A 25,938-nucleotide genomic window follows, 5' to 3' on the forward strand; every position below is an offset into this window, starting at 1 on the left:
TAAGATTAATTTATTCACTTTTTAATAAGTTATATTTTCCTTTATTCCTTTAAAATAAACTTCATATAAAACTGCGCTCTCAAAATATGCAGTTTAATAAATTTATACTAAATAACTGCTTTAGATCAATAAGGAATTTCTTTTGTATTATTGTTAAATAATATCTCTGGCGATAAGTTTTTAAAGTAACTATAACTGAGAAGAAATAATGTAAGTAAAAATGATGAATATGAGTTTGTGGGTGAAGTTTTAAATGTATCCGAGCTAAATTATTTGAATAAGTTAAGTGATATAATCGGAAACTAGATCTGTCTTAATATGATTTAAAATTTTGTGATAATTAAATCGAATAATTTTCAATTTTGATGTTTCAATTTGTTTGTGACAAATAACCCCGGTGTTTATTTTTTAAGATCGAATCATAATTCCAGTTCGGAGTTATTTATACAATAATAATTGTAGTTAGCAAAAGTAATAATTAAAATGAAGTGAGTTTTTAGTGAAGGTTAATTTAGTTCATTCAAATTGCGAAATTCAAATATTTAAGTCTAAATCAAATTTACATAGTAAGCAACCATATTTGCTTAAACAATGGATTAAATGTTAACATAGTTTTTTAAAGTGGTAGAATTTAATTAGTTTCAAAACGGTGTAACAATCTTTAAAAAAAAAATTGAAAAAATTAATTAAAATTAAAAAAAAGGTTGTGAAAAATATTTGTATTTGAATGTTAATTCAAAGAACAAATTAAATAAGTAATAAAAAATAAAATCTTGAACTCAAGGTGTTACTTTAACATAAAAAGTTTTACAAATTAGCAAATCAATTTTTAAAAAAACTAACAAACTTTATTTGATTTATAGGGAAAATATAAATTTATTTTTTATGTTGTTACTTTATATGAATTGCTTTCATATGACTACATAGTAAAATTTTATAAATTTAAATACTCTGGTTATTATTAGTTCTCTAAATAATCAAATCAAAATAATAAGCAATTTAAGATTTAATTAGAAAAAGTGCATGTTAAATAAAATGATAAAACCATTTTGAAAATAAATAAAGCCGTTTTAGAGTTTAAAAAAAATATTTCTTAAGTTTTTCTTAGAAGGAGGAAAAGCATAATGCAGAGTGAGTCTCTTCTGATATCTTTTAAAAGCTAGTTGACCCCCGCAGGTTGTAATTCCCCCTTTTCTGTGACAGTGGTTAGTCGATTAGTTTCGGATTACTTAACACCCCAGGAAATACGCGCACCCCCAACAAAAATGTAGGGGAGACAGTAGAGCGGGTTTTGGAGGTGCTATATATTTCGTCCCTATTCGGGACGAATTCTTACTGAAGGTTTTAGAAAGGAAATGGAAAGGCCTTTAAAATAACTGTCGTTGATAATGTTGACCGAAGCGAGCAATGCTCCCTATAGACTAACAGTTCAAAATAAATTATTATTCCTAATAAGTCTCCAGGGAATATTTTGTGCATCCATTTTATTTCTATTTAGAAAATTAGAATCAAAATCAACTAGCTTAACCTATTTCGTAGCAAAAAATTTTTTTTTGGACCTTTATGAAAAAAAGGTTGTAGAAGGCGTGACGTTTTGAAATCAAACATGGTATACCCTAAATTATTATTATATTATTATTTAAATTATAACCGTCGTTGAACAGCCGACCCAAATGTTTGGGCTTATGACTACTAATGTTCAATTTCGTAGCCTTGTAATTTTGAACCCAATCCAGAAGGCAAGGGAATTCCTGGATTAAGTATTGGGAGAAATTCGCCTTCGCGGAGGACTTTTTGATGGATCTAACCCACATTTGCGTTACATGGAGAGGAAAATGACTCCCACGGTTAACCTGATGGAAAGGGGGCTTTACCAATGATCCGTCCACCACTGAGGATATTTTACGTCAGCACTGTGTTCGGTGCAAGCCGAATGCAGAATTTGTATCGACCAACCATCAATGGGATTCGAACTCGGTTCACTTTATTGGAAGGCGAACGCTCTATCACGTCTCATGGTATACCCTAAAGATGTTCACTCCTTAACATAATGAAACGCCAGCCAATTCCAAGAAAAACGAATTTATACATAAATTAAATCGGTGCAAGGAGCAATTAATATACATCGAAAGATAATTCCATTGACATAATGTAAACCAAGGATAGATGTGGCCCCTATGTATAAAGGAAAATCCTCCTAGCTAATACTGGAGTTGGGGTGTTTCTTTTTTACTTATGGTCTGTATTTTTACACTGTTTACAAACAGTACTGTACTATTAATATAGATATTTCTTTGAGAATACATTTATATCATCCCTGTTAATTATATCCGATATAGAAAAAGAATAACTACTGTACAAATAGAGTTGTCTAACAATAGGTGTCACTTTGTTTCTTATGTGCATGCACTGGATCTAAGTGCACCCTATTAGTTGTTTTTTTGGTATAACATACCACACCGTTTGTTGTATTCTTGCTAAGAAACAACTGATTTCTGAAAGTTCTGACAACCCACCATTAAATATCAAGAATCTGTATAAAGAGCTCTTCATTCATTCGAAAACTCATGGTGTTGACCTTATTTCTGTGAAATTCAAGGTGGTGTTGCAATAATTAAGGGTAAAATATCACCCTCACTGGAGTGATTGTGAACGAGCAATTGGACGACTGGAAGCAGGCTGTGATATATATATATATACNATATATATATATATATATATATAAAGATGAAATAATGAGAAGAGAAGAAGAAAATTATTAAAATAAAATAAAAAGATTAAAATGAAGTTCAATAAAAAGTTTTCTTTATAAAAAATTTGGGGAAAAAGGATATAATGTATTTATCAGCTTACACGATTATATCCGTAGAAAGAAATGCTTTCTAATATTGTATCAATATAGCCAAAGCAAAATATATCAAAACAATAGTGTGAGGAGCGCTCAAAAAAATATTTTGAACAAAACAGAACACATCAAGTAGTAAAATTCACGTAAAAAACAGAAAATAAAATGTAAAGGAAAAACTGAACAGAACACAAAGCAAAATCTACAGAGCACGAGTAGTTAATTCATATAAACTTACATGTAAAGGAAAATTTTCAAGAATGATTTAAAATATTTCCGTAGTAAAATTGTCAGATTACAAAATATGAAAACAGAAGCTTAAATAGAGGAATTTCATTTTAAAGCTCGTTCTTGCATCAGTACTGAAGTGTGATTTGTTAGTTACCAAGGATTGGCTCAAAAAATGAATGTGTGCAAGGTGATATTTAATTACTCAATTTTAATGATTTTAGAAAAATAACATTTATTTAAGAAGGAAAAAAAGAGAGAAAGAAACATGAATTGCCGTTTTGCAGTTATTTTTAGCCACGGAATTGCCTGAAATAGATTTGCACATAGTAAAAATTATATAAATTAACCAAGAAGTTTTTAATAAACTTATTTATAACATACAATTAACTCAATGACTTCACATAGAATTTTATACTTTAGTTGGGTATCCATTGTTTTTTATCACATTTTTAAAGAGTGTCTTTTTTTTTTTTTTGCGCATAAATAAACATTGCTACATGTTCTTTTAATTCTATTCATTTGTTTAAAAATGGTATTTAAATGGACATTTTTAGAAACATTCGTATTCTAAGTAATTAGTTTATTTATATTAAAATAATTTTTTTTATCGTTTGAATCACAAAAGCAGATATTTTCTTCTTTTTTAATACCCAAATCTAAAAAATTAATTTTAATATTATCATCATGATTACGAAGTAAGATTACGGGGTAAATATTATTTAAAAAAATTGTATAACCTTGAAAATTAAAGATAGTTAAATCATGAATAAATCTAAAAACATGTTCAATATTGAGAGCATGATTTTTTTTTTTTCATTATAGTGCAAAAATAAGTTAGCCAAGAGAGATGAAAAATTAGATCTTTGTGGTATTCCATCAATTTGAATAAAAATTCTTTTCCATTGTAAAGGTAGTTATTAAAAAGACAAAAATTAATTAGAATTTCCCAATATTCAAAATCGCAATTAAGGATATTTTTAAAATCATAGTAATAGTTCAAAAAGACATCATTTAGTTTAGAAGTCACAATAGAATTAATTTTATTATCTTTAATAAATTCTCAGTTAGGGTAATTATTAGTGATAATTCAAGAAAAACCTTCTGTAATAATATTGTTAATAATTAATACTTCAGTAGTTAGTGAAAATGGAAACCACTATTTACATATTTTTCCAGCATTGTGCTTGAAAAAGGAAAATGAAGGCAGTTAAAGTATAGACACTTAAGTTTCGTTCGGATTTTTTTCTTCTTCTTTAGGATATTAAAACTTTTTTTAAAAATCAAATTTTAGACCTGGAACTATTCAAAAAAATATTTAATTAAAAGTTTGTGTATTTAAGTTAAAAATTTTTCTCCTTAATTCCTGTTTGTTCATTTTATGCACATAAGTCCGAAGATGGTTGGAACCCATCAAGTAAATTAGAGAAAGAATTACCTTTGATAGTCCTAATTATTAGTATCAGATAATCATGTGCTATTACAATTTTAATGGTTTGATAGGGAAACGTTAAATCTTTTATTTTAAATTACAAAATATTACGATAAAATTGTAAGTTATTTTATTTTTCTTTAAACCCATATAAATAAGTTGAAAAAATTAGTGCATACAATAATTAGAACAATAAAATCGAATATGAAATCGTACTAAAAAACATGTCATTCATTTTTCATCGAATTTAGGTTTTTGATCTTCAAAATATTTCCCAGAAGCTTAGACTAGAAAACAGGTCGAAATTCGTAATGATGCTCCTTCTCCCCCCTAATATATTTCCTTTAAATTTGAGCTAACTGGAATATTATTTTTACGTAAAGAAACAAAAGTGTTACAATAGGGAAATAATAACTGAAAACACATTTATAAAATCTGCACTAATATAAAATGTTAAAAACACATATTAATTTCTTTTGCTCATATTCGTCGCACAATTTTCACTTATTTTACAAAATAAATAAATAAATAAAATGGAGGATAAAGAAAACTTTATTTCTAAAACTTTATTTATTATTTTAAATGTTGAGTTCAAAATAGAATGCAGAACTAATTTAATTCGAAATAAAGGGAAAAACGTTCATTCGCTAAGCAGATTCTAAATTGAAGACTGAATTTAAATTATGAAGAAAAAAAACTAGTGCAGTTTCAAATGGAGAGAGGTAAACATTCTTGGATGATCTTAAAATCATGTACGAGGGGAGAAAATTATTTTTTTCTTTTCTTCGTTTTAATCTTGTAACTTATAAAAATTAACTAGGTAATAAATCTTTTAAAACGTACATATTTTGTTAAAGTTGTGTCAAATTTAAATACTAAATTAAATTTGTCGAATGATGAAGAGAGTGTTATTTTAAGAGTTAAAATAAAAGTTTATGTTATGTTTGTTTTTTAATATATAATAGATCAAAATTACATATCAATTAATCTCTTATTAACACAGCTCTTAGAAATATTCTGAATTAATGTAATAAATAAAAACTATTTTACGATAATCTTGATAATCTTTTTTTTTCTTCCAAATATGGCCATGGCTACTGTACCAAGGGTATTCTTAAAAAAATCCATAAAAGATATGATAAAAAAGATGCTAAAAGAATTAGCTAAAAAAGATATCATTTTGAATGGGCATAAATGTTTTTTAAAAAAAGGTAATGTAATATTACTATTAAATATTTTTAATAGTTCTGAGAATTTTCTATAGTTACGGTTTATTAAAATCAAAGTAAGCTGTTTTGTGACCAAATCACTCCGTTGAACCTAAGTTAATAAAAATGTCGTTTCTTAATTGTTGCACTTGAGCGGCAAATAGTTGAAAACATAAAAAAAGATAGAGACAAAGTGCACGTTTATGGAAAAAATTTGAAATTCATATGATCAAATTTAATCCACACACATAGATCGACAAATATATAATTATTAATAAAGTAAATTTTTACCTCAGCGGTTATTCAATGGTGCACACACATTTTTTTTAAAATTTAAATATCGTCTGGGGTGATAAGTAATTTGAAAATTTTAAGCGGTTCGAAATTAACCCAATCGAGAACCTTTCCATTAAAATGCAACTTCAGCTTACAAGCAACAAGTAACTAATATATAAAATAAAGGATTTAAACATCAGTATTTTTTTAAAAAACTGTTATCCGAATAAATCTCCACGAATTTGAACTTGTTTAAAGAGTTTATCATTCTCTTTATATTTATAAGTACAAATCTTAAAATAAATTATAAACAAATTCGGTTAATAGAAATAAATATATGCAAATTTCGCGAAACTCAATTAAGTAGTTTCCTACGTGTTTGAACTAATTAGCTTGTTTTAATTTGGTCCACAGGCCAGTATAGCAAAGAAAAAATGTATTTAATAAAGTTAGCTTTCCAAAATTTGCATTAAATTAGTTTTAAAATGTTCTTTTTTAAAAAAAGGAGAAATATGAATCTTTTTGAATATTTTGAGCAGAGAGGGCTTTTTGAATTTTTATGATAATACATTGTAAAAATGCACAGGCCTCATAAATAAACAAGCTCTAATTTTTCTATAAGATGTTTATTATTATTTTTTACTTATTATTTAAGGAAAAAAAATATTGTTATTATTGTGCTGCTTTAATAGATAGTTATAAAATATACATTATAGCCTCAATATTTTGTTTCCATTTTACTTTATTTATCATACACAAATATATAAATAAAATATATAAATAAAATATATAAATAAAATATATAAATAAAGGACACTTTACATGAACCCTTTTAAAATCCGTTTTTATAAGTATAATTTATAACTACCAAAATATGTCTATAGCAGTAAAAATGATTAAAACATTTTGTGTTCGAGATGCTTTGAAATTAAAAATATACAAAGTAAGGTCTTAATAAATTACACAACTCTTTTTTTTTCTCAATTTGTAAACAGAAGAATTATTTAAACTTAAGCTTAAGTTATTGGTGATTATTAGTGATAATTCAAGAAAAACCTTCTGTAATAATATTGTTAATAATTAATACTTCAGTAGTTAGTGAAAATGGAAACCACTATTTACATATTTTTCCAGCATTGTGCTTGAAAAAGGAAAATGAAGGCAGTTAAAGTATAGACACTTAAGTTTCGTTCGGATTTTTTTCTTCTTCTTTAGNCAAAAAATTATGTTCCCAACATTTCAAATTTTAGCATTCGTTTTTTTTTTTCATTAAGACATTTTTCTTAATAATAATAATACAATAACGAGCATTTAATTACACCAAGTTCACTTTTTGTCCCCAAAATATCATTGTGCAGATGAAATGTTATTTTTTTTTATATAAAAGTAGTTATATACAAAAACAAAATATTATAAATTTAAATTTATTACCTCATGAGGAGGAGGAGGGTAAACGTCCCTCTCAATCTACATATACAGAGGTGCAAATTTGCTCTGCTCCGTGTAGAAAAATATTTTCTATTGAGGGCAAAAGTTATGTTTATTGTATGATTTTTTTTTACTTACCAGAATTATCTTAAATTATGCAAAGTTTCGTCTTTTAACTCTTTTCCACTCAATAAAATATTTTAAAGAAAGTGGAGCCGTTGGCATTGCTAGAAAATATATCAATCCCTATAAAATATAATGTGAGCTAAAAAATTAAGTTTCTTGCATTTATATAAATGTGTAAGAAATTATTACTTACAATTGAATTCTTGATTATAAGAAAATCCTTGTAAAACTTGTTTTAAGTATATATTAGTTACACTTATGACTATGTTTTTTTAAAAATAAAAAAAGTAGATGGAGTGTATATATTGATTACTATTGGTTTAAGAAGGGCAGAGGCACCTCCTATTTTTAGTATTTAAATGTTTTGTGACAGTGATTCCCACCATGTGTGGCAAATTACCTCCCTTTGTGGTAGGATTTATGCAAATTTACAGCAAGGGTTCGATTTGTACATTCAACAAATTCGAAAGCCGCCCTTCAAAGTGATTTTCACCCCTGATAAAATTTAAGATCTACAACCATTTTAGGTATTATAATTGGGCTAAACTAGGCAGGGACACCCCATGATTTTCACATTTCTCTGCCCTCTGTCACCACCAAAGGGCTATTCTCTGTCTGCAGATGTTCTATCCTTCCCAGGATAATTGCCTTTTACATCCTGGTAATGTGATATGAAGAGATGTTTGCTTATCTTTTCTTTTTGCTTGCCGTACTGGAAAAATAAAGATTTATCTGAGGATCATTTGAAGTTTTTATTCTGCATTCTGGAGAGTTTTCTAAATGATTATTTTCAATGTTTTATTTACTTATTTAAATTCTGTTTATAAAATAAAAAAATATCAAAATATTTTGAAAAAAGGGGGGGGGGTTGAAAGCAACGTTGGTGTTGACTGATTTTGCGCCTTTTCAAATAATGCGCCCTGTGGCACTTGCCATGGGTGCCATACCCTAGATACGCCACTGGTGGCAAAAAAACAAAAATCCCATTAAGATAGCTACAGACATTGCAACCACTACTGGTACGCAGTCTTCTATCAGAAGAAACTCACGGCCATTAAATGAAGTTGGTTTGTATGCATCTCGATTCAATCACGTCATGTTCGAGATGGTAACATTTTCGTTGGGGTCACCTACAGTGATCCAGAGTGAGTCTCACTGTAACTAGTTATTGTGAACTAAAGTTAGTGTAAAAAGAGAGGGGGACACATTAACGTGATTGGTGTAGCCCAGGCGTGCTGGTATGGGAAGGCACAAAGACAGAATTCACACACTGTACTTACATACGCACTATGTAATAGCAATGTATATACGCTCATTCAACGTACCTCCATAACCTACATAAGTGTTGCGCGTCCATTACAGTAATCGATTACAGAAATTACTGTTATGGAATCAATTACTTGTAATCGTGCTTACTATCTTCTATGTATGCATTCACGTATGCACAATACATGTTGGTACAATTATACATACACTGGGTATACATATATTGTATATATACACACATACATTCGACATGGATATATTGTACAAATGTACCTACATACATTCAACATGTATTTATTGTAATTTTGTGCAATCATATATTATACATATATGCATACATATATTGGACATACACGTTTTGTGCATATGTGAATACGGGTTTGTCCAATGTATGTACATAAGTATGATATATGTACACTATATGTATAGCTAAATATATTTACAATACAATCTATACAATTTATGTAAGTTATCTAAATTTCGAAATTTTAATTATAATGACCACTAAAAACAATTCAAGCAATTTAAATGATTAAATCAAACGATATTTAAAATCAATTCTCACTTTTAATTATTCTATATCATTTAAAAAATATTTAAATAAAAAATCCTTTTGAAGTATTTTTATAAATTTTTTGAGGTTTCAAATTTACTTTTATATAACATAATGCATAGCTAAGAGAAATGTTTACATGACAAAAAAGCGTTTAATTTTTCAAGTTGAAACTATATTTTGGAATTTAAAAAAGATCATCGTTTGCTTTCAAAAATAATGAGAAATTGAGTTTTATATATATTAGAACAAAATTTAAAATGAACTTTAATAACTAAATTGTCATAAACATATTTTTAACACAACTAGGTATAAGGACTTAAAAAACAATAATGTTACACTGGAGTAAATTAAAATAAAATCTTAGTTTTATGGTTGTCTTAGTTTTATGGTTAAATTCCTCATATAAGGCGTTTAAGAGCAAACGCTGTTTTGCATCTCGGTCCGGGGAAATACATAGCCGTGAGTTTGACTTACATACTGCTAGGTATCTAGGTTAAATGCTGCTAGGTTTACAAAATTTTGTGCAGTTATTTCATATGATAATAGCCTGACGACAAATGGACTTTTCCTCCAAACGGAAATGATCCTTAATAGTATAGCCCACGTCTGGCCCCTTGAAGAGTTTGGCACATCCCGCGCACCCTGAGTCAAATATGCCTCAGTAGAGGACTTTTGGTGAAACAAATCCGCATTTGCTTAATATGGAGAGGACCAAGGTTAGCCTAACGGCAAGGGGACTCTAACCGATGATCCACCTACGAGTAAAGATATTTTACGTTAGCACTATGGTCGGTGCGAGCCAGATGCGGAGTTGATTTCGATCAGTCATCGATGAAATTCAAACCCACGTCTCGAGCGTCACCACGGCTCGTTATATACCCATTGTAATTACTAATGTTTTTCTTTTTCCACAAGGCGTAACATTATAGGGAAAAACTTTTGTTACTTTCCCTAAAACAAGATTTGAAGCTCTCCCCTAAAATGTGAGAACATTTTCTACCCTCTTTGCCTGCATTCATGGAACCATCCTTGCAGTGAAGAACATTTTGTCTGGATTGCTTGGATTTAGCCTTGGAGAGTATACATTTATATTCGCCTCAAATAAAACCGATGGAACAGAAAGGTCAAAAAGAAAAAAACCTCTTCCATTGACATTGAACGCTACCAATGGACTCGATAGTTTCGGTGTTAGTGTGGATGAAAGAAATGGTTTCCTCAATGCGATGAATATGTGCCGTGTAACTAGATGCTGTGTTATTATCAATTAGTGTTTTTTTTTTAATGCAAATATGAAAGAGAAATTATGAATGCGCTTTTCTAAACAAGTCGCAAATAGGATTTTGGGGGAAAAGGTTTTTTTTTGAAAAAATAATATCCTGTGAGTGTGTAAAAACAAATAATTTGTATTGTTTACTATAGATATATATATTTTTTGATGTATGCATTTGCTTGTTTATGAAAGCATAAGTAATTGATATTGATTACAGGGCAGAATTTAAGCTTAGTAGGGGCCAGTTCATTTTCAACATCCCCAAAACAAACTGTCGTTATTTTTTATTGTTAATTATTACATATCAAACTGTCTTATTTAATTAAACATATTACTTGGAATTTCCATTACGGTAGGTGTATGGAACAAGAAATAATATCCCACAACGGAACTTTTGATGCGATGATTAAAGAAAAATATTTCAATTTCTGGTGCCCAATGCAGTTCTCTAAGAATTTTTAGATAATTCGGCCTTGATTGATTCTAACATTTTACAGTTTTGATATCTAAAACTAAAAATACTTCTAAAGTAAATGGATGATAATATTCTGGGTGATTTAAAGTAGAATAATATTTGGTCATAGAATAATATTAGGGACCCTAAGCCTTTTTATAGATTCTACGTAAATCCGGCCTTGATTGATTCTATCATTTTTCAGTTTTGATTTGTGAAAGCCAATACTACTTCTAAACTAAATTGATGATAATATTTGGGGTAATTTAAAATAGAATAATATTAAGTTATTATCAAAAATAGTATTTTGATCTGTTGATTCTTACTCTAATAATATTTTTCGAAATAATTCATGACTTTGAAGGTGAAAGTAATTGGTGTTTAAATAGCAAAAATATTTATTGATTTTGATGAAAAGTTATTAAATTTTTTCCTCATCTTTAATATTTTTTTTATACTGAGCTTATTTACATTGTTTAACAGATTCGAAAATATTTTTAAAATTATTAAAATTTTTGAATCTTTTTCTTCATTCAGTAAAATGAGTTTATTTAAAAAGCGGATTTATTTTATTGTTTAGACATTTACAACCGTTAAATTTTTTCAAATAGTTCAATAATTAATATGAGTTATTTGGAATATGAATTAAATACTAGATTTCAAAATTTATATATTTGATAATTGTTTCAATTCTTTCAATGAAATGTTTCAAGAACATTGGTTTTCAGCTCCTTTTGGCTCAAATGATTTTCAAAATTTAAAAATTTATACTTAACTCATTTTTTAGAGGTAAGGTAGAGAAATAAATTTAAACAATGAACATATAATTGATCTGTGGAATTATTCTCACAAAATGGCTTTCTTTTTTAAAATTACTCGTGATGTCCCCACTGTCCTATCTCAAAATGAAAATAAATAGATAAGGTCGAGAAATAAATTTAAACAATGAATATATAATTGATCTGTGGAATTATTCTCACAAAATGGCTTTGAGAATATTAGATTTCTACTTCAGGATCGAGAACAATGTCATAAATAAGCTTTTTTTTAAAAATGTTCTTATTTTTACTTGTTGAAATAAGTAAACATCGCTTGGCCCTTTGAAGTTAACAAAATAAAACTACGTGACTATTTAAAAATAAAATTAAATAGTTACATAATTCTCTATCTTTTAGAAGGGGAATTTTAGGAAGATATTTTTCTTCCACTTATAATGTTGATATTTCAACACTTAAAGTTTACGTAAATGTGAACAATGTACATAAGCTACACAATAACTTTCACACATGCCATATAAGTTATTGACTCTGATTTTCAATAATTTATGAAATCAGGATTTCTTAAATACTGTAAAAAAATGTAGCAAAAAAAGAAAAAGTCGGTGAAAAAGATCATTAATATAAAGTTAATAAACTTGGATACATACAAAGCCATCATTTAAGTACATATGAGTTTATGAATTCTACAAATGTTTCTCTATGTATGATTAAGGGGTTTTAGATGTTAATTGTTATATAAGTACAATTTGATTTGATTGTAGATCTTATGTTTTTTAAATGTTAATTACTGCAAATAATACTCTAATATTAGCTTTATTCTAACTTATCTTTTCTTAATTTATTATGAAAAAAAAAAATTTGAGAATGCTAGTTGTGAATTTTGAATTCCATTCTATTTATTCTAACTTGCTTAAACCAACAATGAAGATTTATTAGTTATTTTTTAGGAGTCATGAAAACTCTCTTTATAAGAGAGATTTATGGTATAGAATTTTTATTCTTGTGCTTATGGTAGCTATTATTTCATCAGATTCGAATTTATTTGCTAACTTTCAGTAGAATATTGATAACGTGTGAAATAATTTAAAGTCTATTACTTTTATTTGAAATTTTTTTTCTGAATCATGCAAAATTTGAGTCTATTAATCCTATTTTTTATGAAGGCTTATATGAAGGATGTTCCGGGTCTGGCAATTACAACATGGCCTACAACTTTGTTGTTCGCCACGTTGTAAAGACGAAACCCGGGATGTATCAATTAGTTAGCTGCTTGCCACTGATGAGTCTGCAGCAGTACTTTAGTAGCAATTTTTTTTTCTTACATAATAAGATTTTATAAATATTTTTTCCATTTATTGTTTCTGCCATTTTATGAATTTTTTTTCCCGTTACGATTTCTTTTTTCTTGCAAAATCCAAAAAATAGATTTTTTTCTTTGGTAACTCTCCATGTATTTAAAATTAATTCAGATGTTTTTTTTTAAGTTGCAAAACTAAATTAAAAAACAAAAAGAATTTGACTAAAATTTTCTTTGGTTTATATTTTTTAAGATTATGAAAATTTCACAATATTATTCAAATTTATTTTTTTAAAAATATTTATAAGTTTTATTCCCTGAAATAGAAAATTTCTTACGATTTTTTCATTACTCTATTTTAGCTCTCTGTTATTAACTATAGTATTTTAGTTTGGGAAAGTGACTCCAATTTGTACCCAGTAATAAATTTCTAAAGATTTTAAACTACATTAGACGCACCTAATTATAAATCCTTAAATTTTCTACCAATCTATTTCTTTTCTGAATAATTTTATGTTAAAATAAATCACTTTGTAAATTAAAAGCAAATATTTCGAATAGATTTTTGACTAAACGCAAAGAAATTATTTTTATATTTAGCTCCGAATTTAAACAATAATTTGACATTGCCGTCAATGAACCAGCATTTTAAGCAAGTTTTGTTTAAGTTTTTCAATTGATGAGATTGATTTTTTTATCCGTATCTAGAAGCGAAATAGTTTTTTTCAANTTCGAATAGATTTTTGACTAAACGCAAAGAAATTATTTTTATATTTAGCTCCGAATTTAAACAATAATTTGACATTGCCGTCAATGAACCAGCATTTTAAGCAAGTTTTGTTTAAGTTTTTCAATTGATGAGATTGATTTTTTTATCCGTATCTAGAAGCGAAATAGTTTTTTCAATTCCAGTATGACGAGAATCCGAATTTCGTAGTATAATATTTTTATATTATAAATTTTTCTTAATTTGTTCATTTTAATATCATTTATTGTTTCTAATTTTCTCTAGTGTATAAATTATTTAATTACAAATTTATTATATTCTTCACACATTCATTTTTTAACACTTTATAGCTTTAAATTTTTTTTTTTTTTGCCCTACTATCCGCGCATTAAATTTTGAACTTGAAGTATAAAATTTTTGTTAATGTATCGTTTATACTTTTATGTTCGAAAATTATAATTTCAAGTTAATTTTAACGCTTTGTAGCCTCTTAGTGGCCAAAGCAAATTTATTATTTGTAGAAAATTACGAAATTTAAAAAAAAAAATTGCTTGTTGAAAAAAAAGATTTTAACCTTACTGTGATAGGTAATCAGCAATCTTCCACACTGTGGAGTTTTTCTAAAGATATTTTTCATGAAGTTTCCAAATTACCGGAATTTTTCAAAATTTATGTGTTTTGATTTTATTTGTTTATGTTTTTTTTTCATTAAAAACTTAGATATGGGTTCCTCTTCTCTTTAAAAGAAAAAAAAAATCCTTAAAACAGCTAGCTTGCAAACCACCTGCTCAATTTGTAACAAAATTGTGTAACTTTAATCTAATGGCGTAACATTTTTTTAATCTAACTTTAGTTCGCACTAGAACACAAAGGTTCCCCAGACTAGTAGGACAAACCGAATAACTAGTTAGGAAATCTAACAAGTATTAAGTATACACATGATGAATCATAAATCAATTATTTACACGTAGATGCAGTAAAAATACAATCAACATTTATCGTAATAATTTGATAGGAACTTTATAGGTTGCGAAATAATTATTTAACTGAATAACATAATTGATGTCTGTCGAATTACTGTTGAGGGAGTCAAAAATGTATACTAATGCGAGGTCGTAAATTAAGTGCTGAAGCAGCAATAACATTATCGTGGTGTGGGTATGATTCTTATAATATGGACCCTTTATCTCAATTCATGGTAAGGTCATCATCGACTCCAAAATTACAAAATTTCCCCATTGCAGATCATAATGTGATTTAATAAAAACGGTATTAAAAAAAAGAGAAACGTTTAAAAATAAAAGAAACGTTCTTTTATTTTTAATAAAAACGATATTAAAAATAAAAGAACGAATAAATTTGACGATTTAATTATGAAAATAGTTTTTTCTTAAATAACACTATTTTAATTGGCATTATCATATGCAAAAAGTTTCAAAATTGATTACTTTAAATAGGAATTTTTAAATGAATATGAATAATATAATAAATGAAAAAGTAGTTACTCATTTGAGTTAATTGTGGTCATTAAAATATATTTTATTATTGATTGTATAAAAACAGTAAGCATAAAATTAGGACACAGTAATAATCCCCGTATGAAAAGTTTAAAATAAGAAAATTAACACTTTAGTGAAAAACTGACCCAAGTTAAATCAGTACTAACAAAACACTTTTAACAAAAAATATTCTGCTGTATCCCTTGGATAGAATCGCTTAGAACCTATAATTTTCACCTTTATTTTTGGAAAAAAAAATTCTCGAATTTAATTTTTTTTTCTGTCCTTCAAATTTTATATACTATCATTTAATTTTCATGTTTTACGTGCAAGACATTTGTGTTGATTAGAAAATTTTTGCAATTTAAGGACCCCGATCAGAAAAACCGTCTAAAATTTTTTAAATATATCTTATTTTCTAATTATCTAATTTTGATTTATAAAGTTTTTCTCTAGACATTAGGCTATTGCTTTCTTTTCCATTTCATATTTATCAGAAAACAAAATTTTTTTGAAATATCGATTAAAATTATTTAATTATTATTATATCACCAGCCAGCTTGAAGCCTTAGAGAACAGTTGGACATGGCACTGCATGCAAAAATTTCTAGTTCTATGGTGTACTAGGAAAGATTCTATTTATTTCTAAGTAGAATGAAGAAACGATGTCTGTATAACCTCTGTCACATATACTCTAACCGATCTTGTTTAATGAAGATGGGGACTTTTTATTTAACATCTCTAATTTAAATATATGTATATATTTTTAAATCAGGAAGACGATCAAAGTTAAGTAAAAGAATCACATTGAGCGAAAGTGGGGTTACCGGAGAAGGAGTGAGGCGCTATTGTTGATTGGCGAAATTTCTTTGCCTGATTTAAAAAGGCGCCATATTTTAAAATTCGCCAAGTCGGAACTCACATTTGAATAACGTTTCACTTGGAACATCATTTAAAAACCGTATGAGTGAACATGATATAAATTTAGCTGCTTCATAAGTTTTTGTGCAGTCTTTTTATTAAGGAATTTTCTGCATATTTTACAGATTTTTGTTTTCCTTTTAGTTTTAAATTTGTTTTATAAGTCTTATCACGTTTCCAAAAAAAAAATAATAATAATTTGTTTTATACCCGAATTTTTTTCTCCTCTGTGAGTAGGATGTAACGTTTTAATTATTTTTTTATAAATGTATTTCAAATAATTTATTGTGTCTTTACCAAGTATGTGTCCACAATATCTAGTAATGCCGCCGGCTTGAGAACTTTATTGTTTAGTTTTTAAATAAAATGTTTAGTTTTTTGTTTGGTTTGTTTAGGTTTTAAATTGCACAATTTATAAATTTCAATAAATTTTTTTGTATGCGTTTAATATAGAGGAGATTGTTGCCGTTCGCTTCACACCTGAATTTATTTTTTTTAATTTTTTTTGACACTGATATCAATGATTAAGTTTGATGTATTATTTCCCCAGTTCTTGTGTCTTACATACAAACAATCATACTTAGCAGTGGCAAATTTTTGTAAATGTTATGTCCCAGATGATAAATATTTTTATGTGTGTTAACTCATTCAACAGCTTCGGTCATCAAGAATTGTGTAACAATTAAAGTAAATGTATTAAATGTTTCAATTTAAGAAAACTTTTTATGATCTGTAAAATAAAAAAATTATTTTAGTATATTTTAAATGATAAGCATTAACTTTGACATATCATAACTATATAACAGTTTTAAGACCATCTGTTTATTGATTCCTGATTATGGAAAGACTTTATATATGGCAAGATTTTGAGTCAAATAAGAGAAACTTAACTATGAAACTTTAAAGAAAGAGAGTAATTTTAAAGTACAAATATTACTTAGGTTGAAAGGCCTTTTCACTAAAACATTTAATCAATATTATGACAATAAAATAAAACGATTACAATGAAAGTAAGATTTTTATTACCAAATACGAAATAATTATTACCATTCTGCTAGTGATAAAAATAAATAAAAATAGGTCCAACAGCTTTCAGGCATAAAAAATGTATAATAATCTAATAATAATTTTTTGAACTTTTGAAGCAAATTACAAACAATAAAAGCTATTAAAGTAAGGAAAAAAAAATTAGAAAATAAAGTTGTAACAAGTGAGTCACAACAAGTGATGTAATTCGAGCAACTTAAAAATTCTTTTAAAATTTTGAACAGTTATAAATATTTCAAAAAGAAAATTTACTAAAAGTTTTCGTCTCCTTTTTGAACATAAATTAAAATACAAATCTCTTTTTTTTTTTTTTCATCCTGCTTTTCTCTGGATGGTTCTTATCAAAATAGATGAAATTAAGTTGCCTATGTTAATAAATGTGTTTTTTTGTATTGAGAAAAAAATGTCCTCATAATTTTAGAGTGACAATAAAATTAATAATTTTCATATTATCTTTTACTCCATTTTATAAGTAGCGCACAAAATGAGTAAAAAAAATAATTGTAAAATAAGTAGACCAATTGACGAGTTGCAGAATCGAATAAATTAACACTAGATTGCCTAAGGAACTAATTTTGACTGCTTTTAATTTCAATTAGAAAAACAATGATGCATATAATGACACAATTTCTTAGAATTTTGTGACTTTTTGTACAACATAATTTTTTTACTGTTAATATTAACTAATAACTTTTTATATAACTGTAAATAATACAAAAAATGTTAAAAATTAATTTTAAGCAAATTTATTTACTCATTCACAATCCAGTCATTTTGACTGCTTTTGGGCAATATAGGTATATACTAATTTTCCGTCTTTCTAGCGTTAAAAGTTGTTATAAAATTGTGACTAAAAAGTTACTAGATGGATAAGCTATGAAATTAATAAAACCTAGCTTGAAAGAAAAAGTAAATAGCAAAATAAAATATAAAATTAATAAATAAATAAAGAACACATGAATAATTTCAGATATACTCAAATAAGCAGCAGAAGTATTGGAAAATATTGTAATTTTCCAAAACTAATTTAGGATACATTAAAAAAAAATTTAGCCGTCACAATTTTAAGTTTTAATAAATACGATTGATGCTGTAAAAAAATCACTTCATTAAGAATCAGCTATACGAAAATAGTAGTGAATATGTCACAGATTTGTTTCTTTATGTCATGGCTTTATTTAAAAATATTTTTCCCCTATTTTTCATTATGTTACATTTTTTTCGAAAAATATTTGAACAATTTGACTGAAAATTTTAAACATATTCCTAAACACTCTTATGAAGAAAATGTTTTCAATCAAAATTTAGTCAGCATGAAAAATATGTCTTTTTTTTCTCTTTTTTTTTAAATACAAAAAAAGATGTGGTTAAGCATTTTGAAGGAAGATATTTATTTTTTCTGAAATGGAAGTAATTGAAAAACCTGGTAAAAATTGCGGTAATGAAAAGATTAATTTTTCAAACTGGCTGAAAATATATGGTACACTTTTTATATATAAAAAAAGAAAACCTAAAAACATGAGCACTCAATAATGTGATGATTTATATAAGAGGTAATTTTTTAACTTATTAATTAAGGTATTGGAAAGAATTTGATTATTCGGCGAAGATATCTTTTTACTCCAAGTTTTTATTTAATTTACAGAAATAGTTACTATCTGAACATCTATTTTACCAGAAATATTTGTGTAATTAACTGAAAAAATTGTGTTCTTCCTTTATACTATTGAAGTATTATTTTCTCGTCTTAACAAGGATAAAATTTTTACCTGACTCAGGTAACAAGCAACTTTTATCAATAAGCGGGGTGATTTGTTTACAATTTTTAACTGTGTTAAACAAATTGTAATGTAACATTGATCACTTTTTCTAATTATATTGGGAGTACAAATTAGTTCGGTCCGTTTTCAAGAGATGACTCTGGCTGTTATGAATAATTCATAGTGACAGCGGGCTTCGGCGGTTTCAGAGAGGTTAGACATCTGTCAATAATATTCAGTTTATATAACTTTAAGTTTCATACAGAAACCCTGTTTTTTACTTTGTTGAATATGTCAAATGGTAACTAAGCAGCATTTGTGGGAGGTTTTATGTTTCTGCTTTAATTGTAAGAAAAGTGCAGCATCGAATGCTTGTCGAAGTTTATGATGACAATGCTCCAACTGATAAATCATATAGGGAATGGTTTCGACGTTACAAGAATGGTGTTGTATACTATGAACTGCTACAACCTGGCGATTCCATTACGGGCGATCGGCTACAATTGATTCGTTTGAACTGTGCATTACGAAAAAAACGGCCGGAATACGAGCAAAGACGTGACAAAGTTATTCTTCTGCATGATAACTGTCGGCCCCATGTCGCAAATGTCGTAAAAAATCATTTGGAAGCACTCAAGGGGGATATTTTATCACTCCCGCCGTATTTGCCGGACATTTCTCCTTTTGATTGTTGGTTGTTCCGACGGATGCAGCACGATTTGGCAGGTCACTGGTGCACTTCTTTCGTAGAAATCGAAAATTGGCTCCCAACTTGGACCGCCTTAAAAGACGAGACATTTTTTCGAGATGGAATTCGAAAATTACCTGAGAGGTGGGAAAAAGTAGTAACCAACGATGGATAATACTTTGATTAATCTGTTCATTCATTTTGTTCTGAAATAAATGCATTTTTGACCACAAAAAAAACAATTAATTTCTACTCCCAATAAAAGCAACTTGTCCTATCTCCTGAAATCCAGGTTAATGATTGCAATAAAGAAAATAAATGTATAAATAAAAATAAAATACACATAAATAAAAATTAAATACATATAAATAAAAATAAAATACATATAAATAAAAATAAGATACATATAAATTTTATAAAATGTGGTCTTATTTTCATAGAAATATGCTTATATTACATTTATTAAGGCACACACAAAATTTCGTGTGTAAAGAATTATATTATATTTAATATATAAAATGGGGCGTATAGGCACCATTCACCAAATCAATGAGCAAACCTTTTGGTTGAACGCTTGTTTTTTTATTTACTGACTTGCAACTTTAATCCATCATAAAAACATAATGATAAATCTCAAAAGGAATATTTATACATTTTCAAAAAAATTCATTTGTCAATAACCGTTTAAAGTTTTAAAAAAACTTAAAAAATTTCTCAACAGACAGTGTTTTTTCCAATTGAATTACTATTAATTTTTGGATTTCTTAAGAACCCTTGACAATAGCAGAAAAATAAAATTGCTGAAAAATGTACGTCACAGTGGTAATAAAAAAATATTTATTGAAATGGTGCACCTTTGGCTGAAAATGCGTTAATACACCCTCTCTTAACTTATAAGATTTACTAAGAAATTAATTTTTCTTTAGAGACACTAAATAAAAGGTTTATAATGGTGTTTTTATTGGAGCAATTTAAATGCGTGTTTTCTCTTGGCATAGCTGTTCTCCTTGTAAGAGCCCTCAAGAACAAAGACTATATTCTAAAAGAAGGTTAAGAGGTCCATATGGGGAATTACTTGAAGAAGAAATGCGAAAATCAGGTGAAAAACAAAGCACTCAAGAAGTATCTCAGCAAAACATCAAAGAGGTGAGTCTAATTTTTTATAAAAAGTACTTTTTTTGGACTTCTATTCAACGAACTTCGCGAATTTCTCTATTTTGCGATTTTTTTCGAGAAACCAAGAACATTTCAAATTTGTTAACGCATTTTATGCGGGAAATGATCTTGAATTGATTTTCGAAGGCACTTAACTGTTAGAGAAAGGAATATAATCCCTTTTTGTTTGTATTTCAAACGAAAAACTCGGACAAAATTAACAGATTTTATCAGTATAGCAATTAAGAACGCATGTGGTAATGTATGTTTAAAATTACTTTTATAATAAATGAGGCTATAATTGTATACATATATTTAGCTTTTCTTAGTTGAAAATGTATGTAGCATGATAGTATAACACTGAATAATGTTTTGCTCTATTCTTGCTTTCCATGCAGAGCTCTTTTATGGTTAAGGTTTATAAAATAAATAGTAGATATCCGTTTGCAAGATAAAGGTGAATCAATTGCTACTTAATTATGTCTATTGTTTATGAATTTAAAACCTGATTTGTGTTGTTTAAGTATTTCAAAAGGTGATTTTCTATTTAACAAATTTTCCATATAACGAACTTATAGGGATTTAGCGACTTTGCTAAATAGAGGTCCGATTGTAGTTATTTCAAAAAGTTATTTTTCGTGAAACAAAAGTAACATGACGAATGAAACTAGATATTTTTTGTCTCCACGAAATTATAACCAAGTTTTCTTTTATTTCAAATATTTTTTTAGTATATTTTCCTTTAAGATAGTAGTAAGTATTATATGGTAGTTAAGTATTGAGATAGTAGTAAATTAAGAAGATAGTATTATAGAAGATGTAACGATATTTGTAAAAATGTAAAAGCCAACTAAAATCTAGACTTTTTTAAATTTACTTTTTCTAAATTTACTTTAAAAAAGATAAAATGATTAGGAAAAGGATTTAAAAAAGATAAAAGGATTAGAAAAAGATTTAACTCAAAAAACCTGAGATAATTGTTAAGTTAAGGAGATATTACCCTAATTGTGACTATAAAAGCAAAAATACAAATTTACAAAATAAATCATGTTTTCTTTCTATAAGGAGTTTCTTGAAAAATTTTGTAGTATGGATAAATAAATTTAATGACCTGAAATGCTATTTTCCGTAGCATAAACATGCAGGGCGTTTTTAAAAAGTGCTTAAAGGTGCTTATTTTTGATTTACCTTTTTTAAAAGCCCTTAAAGGTGCTTTTTTTTATTCCGGGTTTGTAAAAAGTATTTAATTTTCTATCTTTTCGAAAGAAATTTTTTCTTCGCCATGTCGAATGCCGTTCTATATTACAAACAAATGCATGATTTTCACACTTTTCTTTGTAATATTTATCAAAAACTAGTTATTACATCATGATTATGTTTTAAGTTATGATTAAGTTTTTGAAATTTTTTTTAATTTTACTAATTTTATGTTTATAAATTAAGAACTTTAAGTGACAGAAAATCTTTTTTATTACTGCGCAGATCCTGATTATGATTTTTTTTTTCTTTTCTTTTGGATAGTGATTAAAAATATTTCTTGGGTACTGAAAAAGTACTTAAAAGGCTCTTATTTTTTGTTCAAAAATCTGGCTACGCACCCTGACATGGGGTTGAGTGGTAGTTATAGGCAGTTAATCAGTTATTTGGTGCTAATAGGTTTGTTTTTTGATGCATTTATTCATTTAACAATTCTGTTTTTGAAAAAAATCTTCTTAAAATATACTTGTCTTAGTTTTTTTCTTCTTCAATTATTCGAAATACTCTAGAAAAGATACTCTTGTACTATTACGGATTGCCGGATTTATCAATATTTCACCAAATAGCATAAATGCATTTTGATAAATAAAAAAAAAAGCAATTTCAGATGACAAGCTGTACAAAACAATCCCTGAAATAAAATATGAAAAGAGATTGCAAAAAAAAAAAGCCAGGAAAATTACTTTAGGGTGAATAGAATAAAGAAAGATAGATTAAATATTTAGCTGTGAACTGAATCCGGTCGCAACATTTACGGTGTATATTTGTTGCACTATCTTCATAAATCCAAATTTTTTTGCGACCTCAATTCAGTCAGACAGGGATTATTAGTGCTTTAAACTAACTTTAAGCTGACATGACATATACGTATTAAAATTTGAAAGTCGTTAAAAATTACAGATATAATATTTGTGTAAATTTAAGTTGAGTTTTATACAATGATAATGAAAAAAAATTTGAATAATTCCCTGTACAGTTAAGCCTAATCAAGTAACAGAAAGAATATGGAATAATTTCCTGCAAAGTTAAGCATAATCAAGTAACAGAAGAAAAAAAAAGGAATAATTCCCTGTACAGTTAAGCCTAATCAAGTAACGGGGAAAAAATATTTCTGTACTTTTTGTTCTCTTTAGTGTTTTTATAATTCAGTTTTTCAATTTTTATTCTAAGCAAGTTTAGAGAGGTTCTAAAAAGTGGTTTCAGCAATATTTACCATTTGGTCTGTTCGCTTTTTACCAATAAAAAAACTGGAGATGAAAAATAATCTGCAGTGGCCGCTGCCTTGCTGTAGGGTTTCTGCTTTCGGGCATCTGAATGATCCAACATTTGAACAAATTATGAATTTTTTGCAATATTTCATTCGTGTTTTGTGTTTTTACTCCTTAAATAAGTAGTAAAAAAAATTTTATACCCTATTATTTAATTTTTTTAATTATTATTAAATAAAATAATTTCAAAATATAAAAGTGTGAGATGTATGCAAACAACTCTTTTTTTTCTTTTCCATGGTGCGTAGTGTTTTGAAAAAGTGCTTAAAGGTGCTTATTTTTGATTTTCGTTTTTCAAAAGCCCTTAAAAGTGCTTTTTACATTGGGTGTTTTCAAAAAGTGCTTAATTTTCCCTTTTCGAAAATGATATTTTTTTTCTTTGCCATGTCAATTTTCGCCACGTATTATGCAAAAGCGTTGTTGCTTTTCACATTGTTTTATTCAATGTGCTTACAATTTATTCCACCACAAACCTTCGGTCCGTAGCTTATGAAGGCGCCAATTATTTTACATGTTTGATGAAAGAATCCGTCTACTGAGTTGAGATTATTGAACTATCATGTGCTGCATTTTGCAAGATATTCTCAATTTCACCCTTGTTTTCCACCCTCTGATATCGAACTGAAAAATCTTTCGATCTTTTTATATTGGCTAATATAATTAGAAGAACTAGTCATTTCATCATGATTATGTAAAGTCTTTGAAAATTATTTTGCATTTTGTTAATGCATATAGTGCTTAAAGATATTTTTTGAGTGCTTAAAAAGTACTTAAAATGTGCTTACTTTTTGTTGAATGATTTGGTACTCAACCTGTTTTCATTTGAGTATAATTGCAGATAAAAATGTAACTATAAAATAGGTATCTTGATTGCTCTTCTGTAATTGCTATGGATACGGTATTTGTTTATTTTCGCTCTATAGAATTTAAAATAAAAGTACATAATATAACAAGCGTGTACCTCTTTTTTATAAAAACAAAATTTGTAATATTAGATTTTGATAAAATTATTAAAAAAGTAAATATCAAATAAAGAAGAAAAAAAATTTTTTTTACGAGTTTTGTGTCTTTCAACAAATACAGATAAAAGAGAAGCTTTTGTGTGTGCCCCATAAAAACTATTTATGTCATTACATAATAATTACTCTTAAATCCCAATACAGTCCCTGGCCACGCACTCTAAGATTCTATGTAAAATCTTAATTATCAGGTCATACTATACAGCTTTATTGTTTTTACCGAGATTGAAACTGAAACCGGTTTACACTTGTTTATGTCCGTGTATCAATTTTTTGACATTGCTATTTTTTGACAATAAATACAATTAGGAAGCATACAAAAATCCCCTGAATAAAAAACCATTACATGTATGTTTAAATATAAAAGTATAGCGTACAAACTCGTGCAAAACATGCAATTATTAAAACACTACAGTGCGTCTAATAATTTGGTCTTAAAGTTATAATATACTAATATAATAACTGATAGAATAAATATTCCATATTTATATAATATATCGTCTAGTTTAAATTTAACCAATCGTCGATTTAATATTATATATCGTCTAATTTAACAAATATGCGAACGTAAATAAGTGCAAACCGGTGTCTGTCGCGTAGAAACAATATAGCTCTCACCTGATAATTAAGGTTTTACATAAATTTTATAGTACGTCTAATAATTTGGCCAGGGACTGTATATTGAAAAAAGATTTTTTTTTACGATCTCTTAATATTTTAAGATTGTGCCTAAATAAAAATATAACTTTTAATGAGGATACAAAAGATCGCATTTAATGAATTTTGATGAAATTAAGATTTGTAAAGATAGATGGAGGCAGGAGAGCAGTCATTGATCCTTAGAATCAATACATCTGCTATTCCGTTTAGTCTAAGCATTCTCGGCATGGAAAACGGAACTCTAAATGAATACAGAGGTCCATCAGATGAAGTACGTTCTTATATTCTCTTTTACTAACCTACTTCTAAAACTGTTCTGCGTAACTTAATTTTAAAAGCAACAAAGCCATATAATATCTCTGATTATACGCTCAAAACATGGGGAGATTTTTATACTGCTTAGTGGAAAGAATCAATTTAAGCTTCTTACAAAATCATTATTATATTAATATTTGAATTAATAAAATTAATTCTTAACGAGTCTAAAAATATTTGTTAAACTTTTTTAACATTTATAATTTAATACCCTCTGAAGCATTAAAATTTTGAGCATTGGAAGGATTTTTTAAAGAAATTTTTGCATTTCATCTAGAGATTATTTTGACTAATTTTACGTCAACTCGGCAGTCGGTGAAAAATAGGACATTATTGATGTACATTTTTAATGCCTTAGATACTCAAAGTTCGTATATATATATTCTCAAAAATTGACATTTATTAGTTTATATACTAATTTGTATTGGAGCATTTCATTATACTAAAAAAGACATCA

At 27.3% G+C, this 25,938-nt stretch overlaps 1 protein-coding gene across 3 annotated transcripts in view; it reads left to right on the forward strand.

Moving 5' to 3' along the window:
* LOC107452153 (rho guanine nucleotide exchange factor 17) overlaps positions 1 to 25,938 on the forward strand; it is a 264,039-nt gene that overhangs the window by 41,188 nt on the left and 196,913 nt on the right. For 2 of the 3 annotated variants that reach the window (XM_071187520.1, XM_071187521.1), the window contains one exon: positions 20,806 to 20,953. In XM_071187520.1, coding sequence (XP_071043621.1) covers positions 20,806 to 20,953 — 148 coding nt within the window. Of the gene's footprint in view, positions 1 to 20,805; positions 20,954 to 25,316; positions 25,438 to 25,938 lie in introns of those variants that run through there. The other variant, XM_071187522.1, reaches the window with a different exon arrangement.

This window comes from Parasteatoda tepidariorum, chromosome X1 (assembly GCF_043381705.1).
Source record: "Parasteatoda tepidariorum isolate YZ-2023 chromosome X1, CAS_Ptep_4.0, whole genome shotgun sequence".
Taxonomy (NCBI): Eukaryota; Metazoa; Arthropoda; class Arachnida; order Araneae; family Theridiidae; genus Parasteatoda; species Parasteatoda tepidariorum.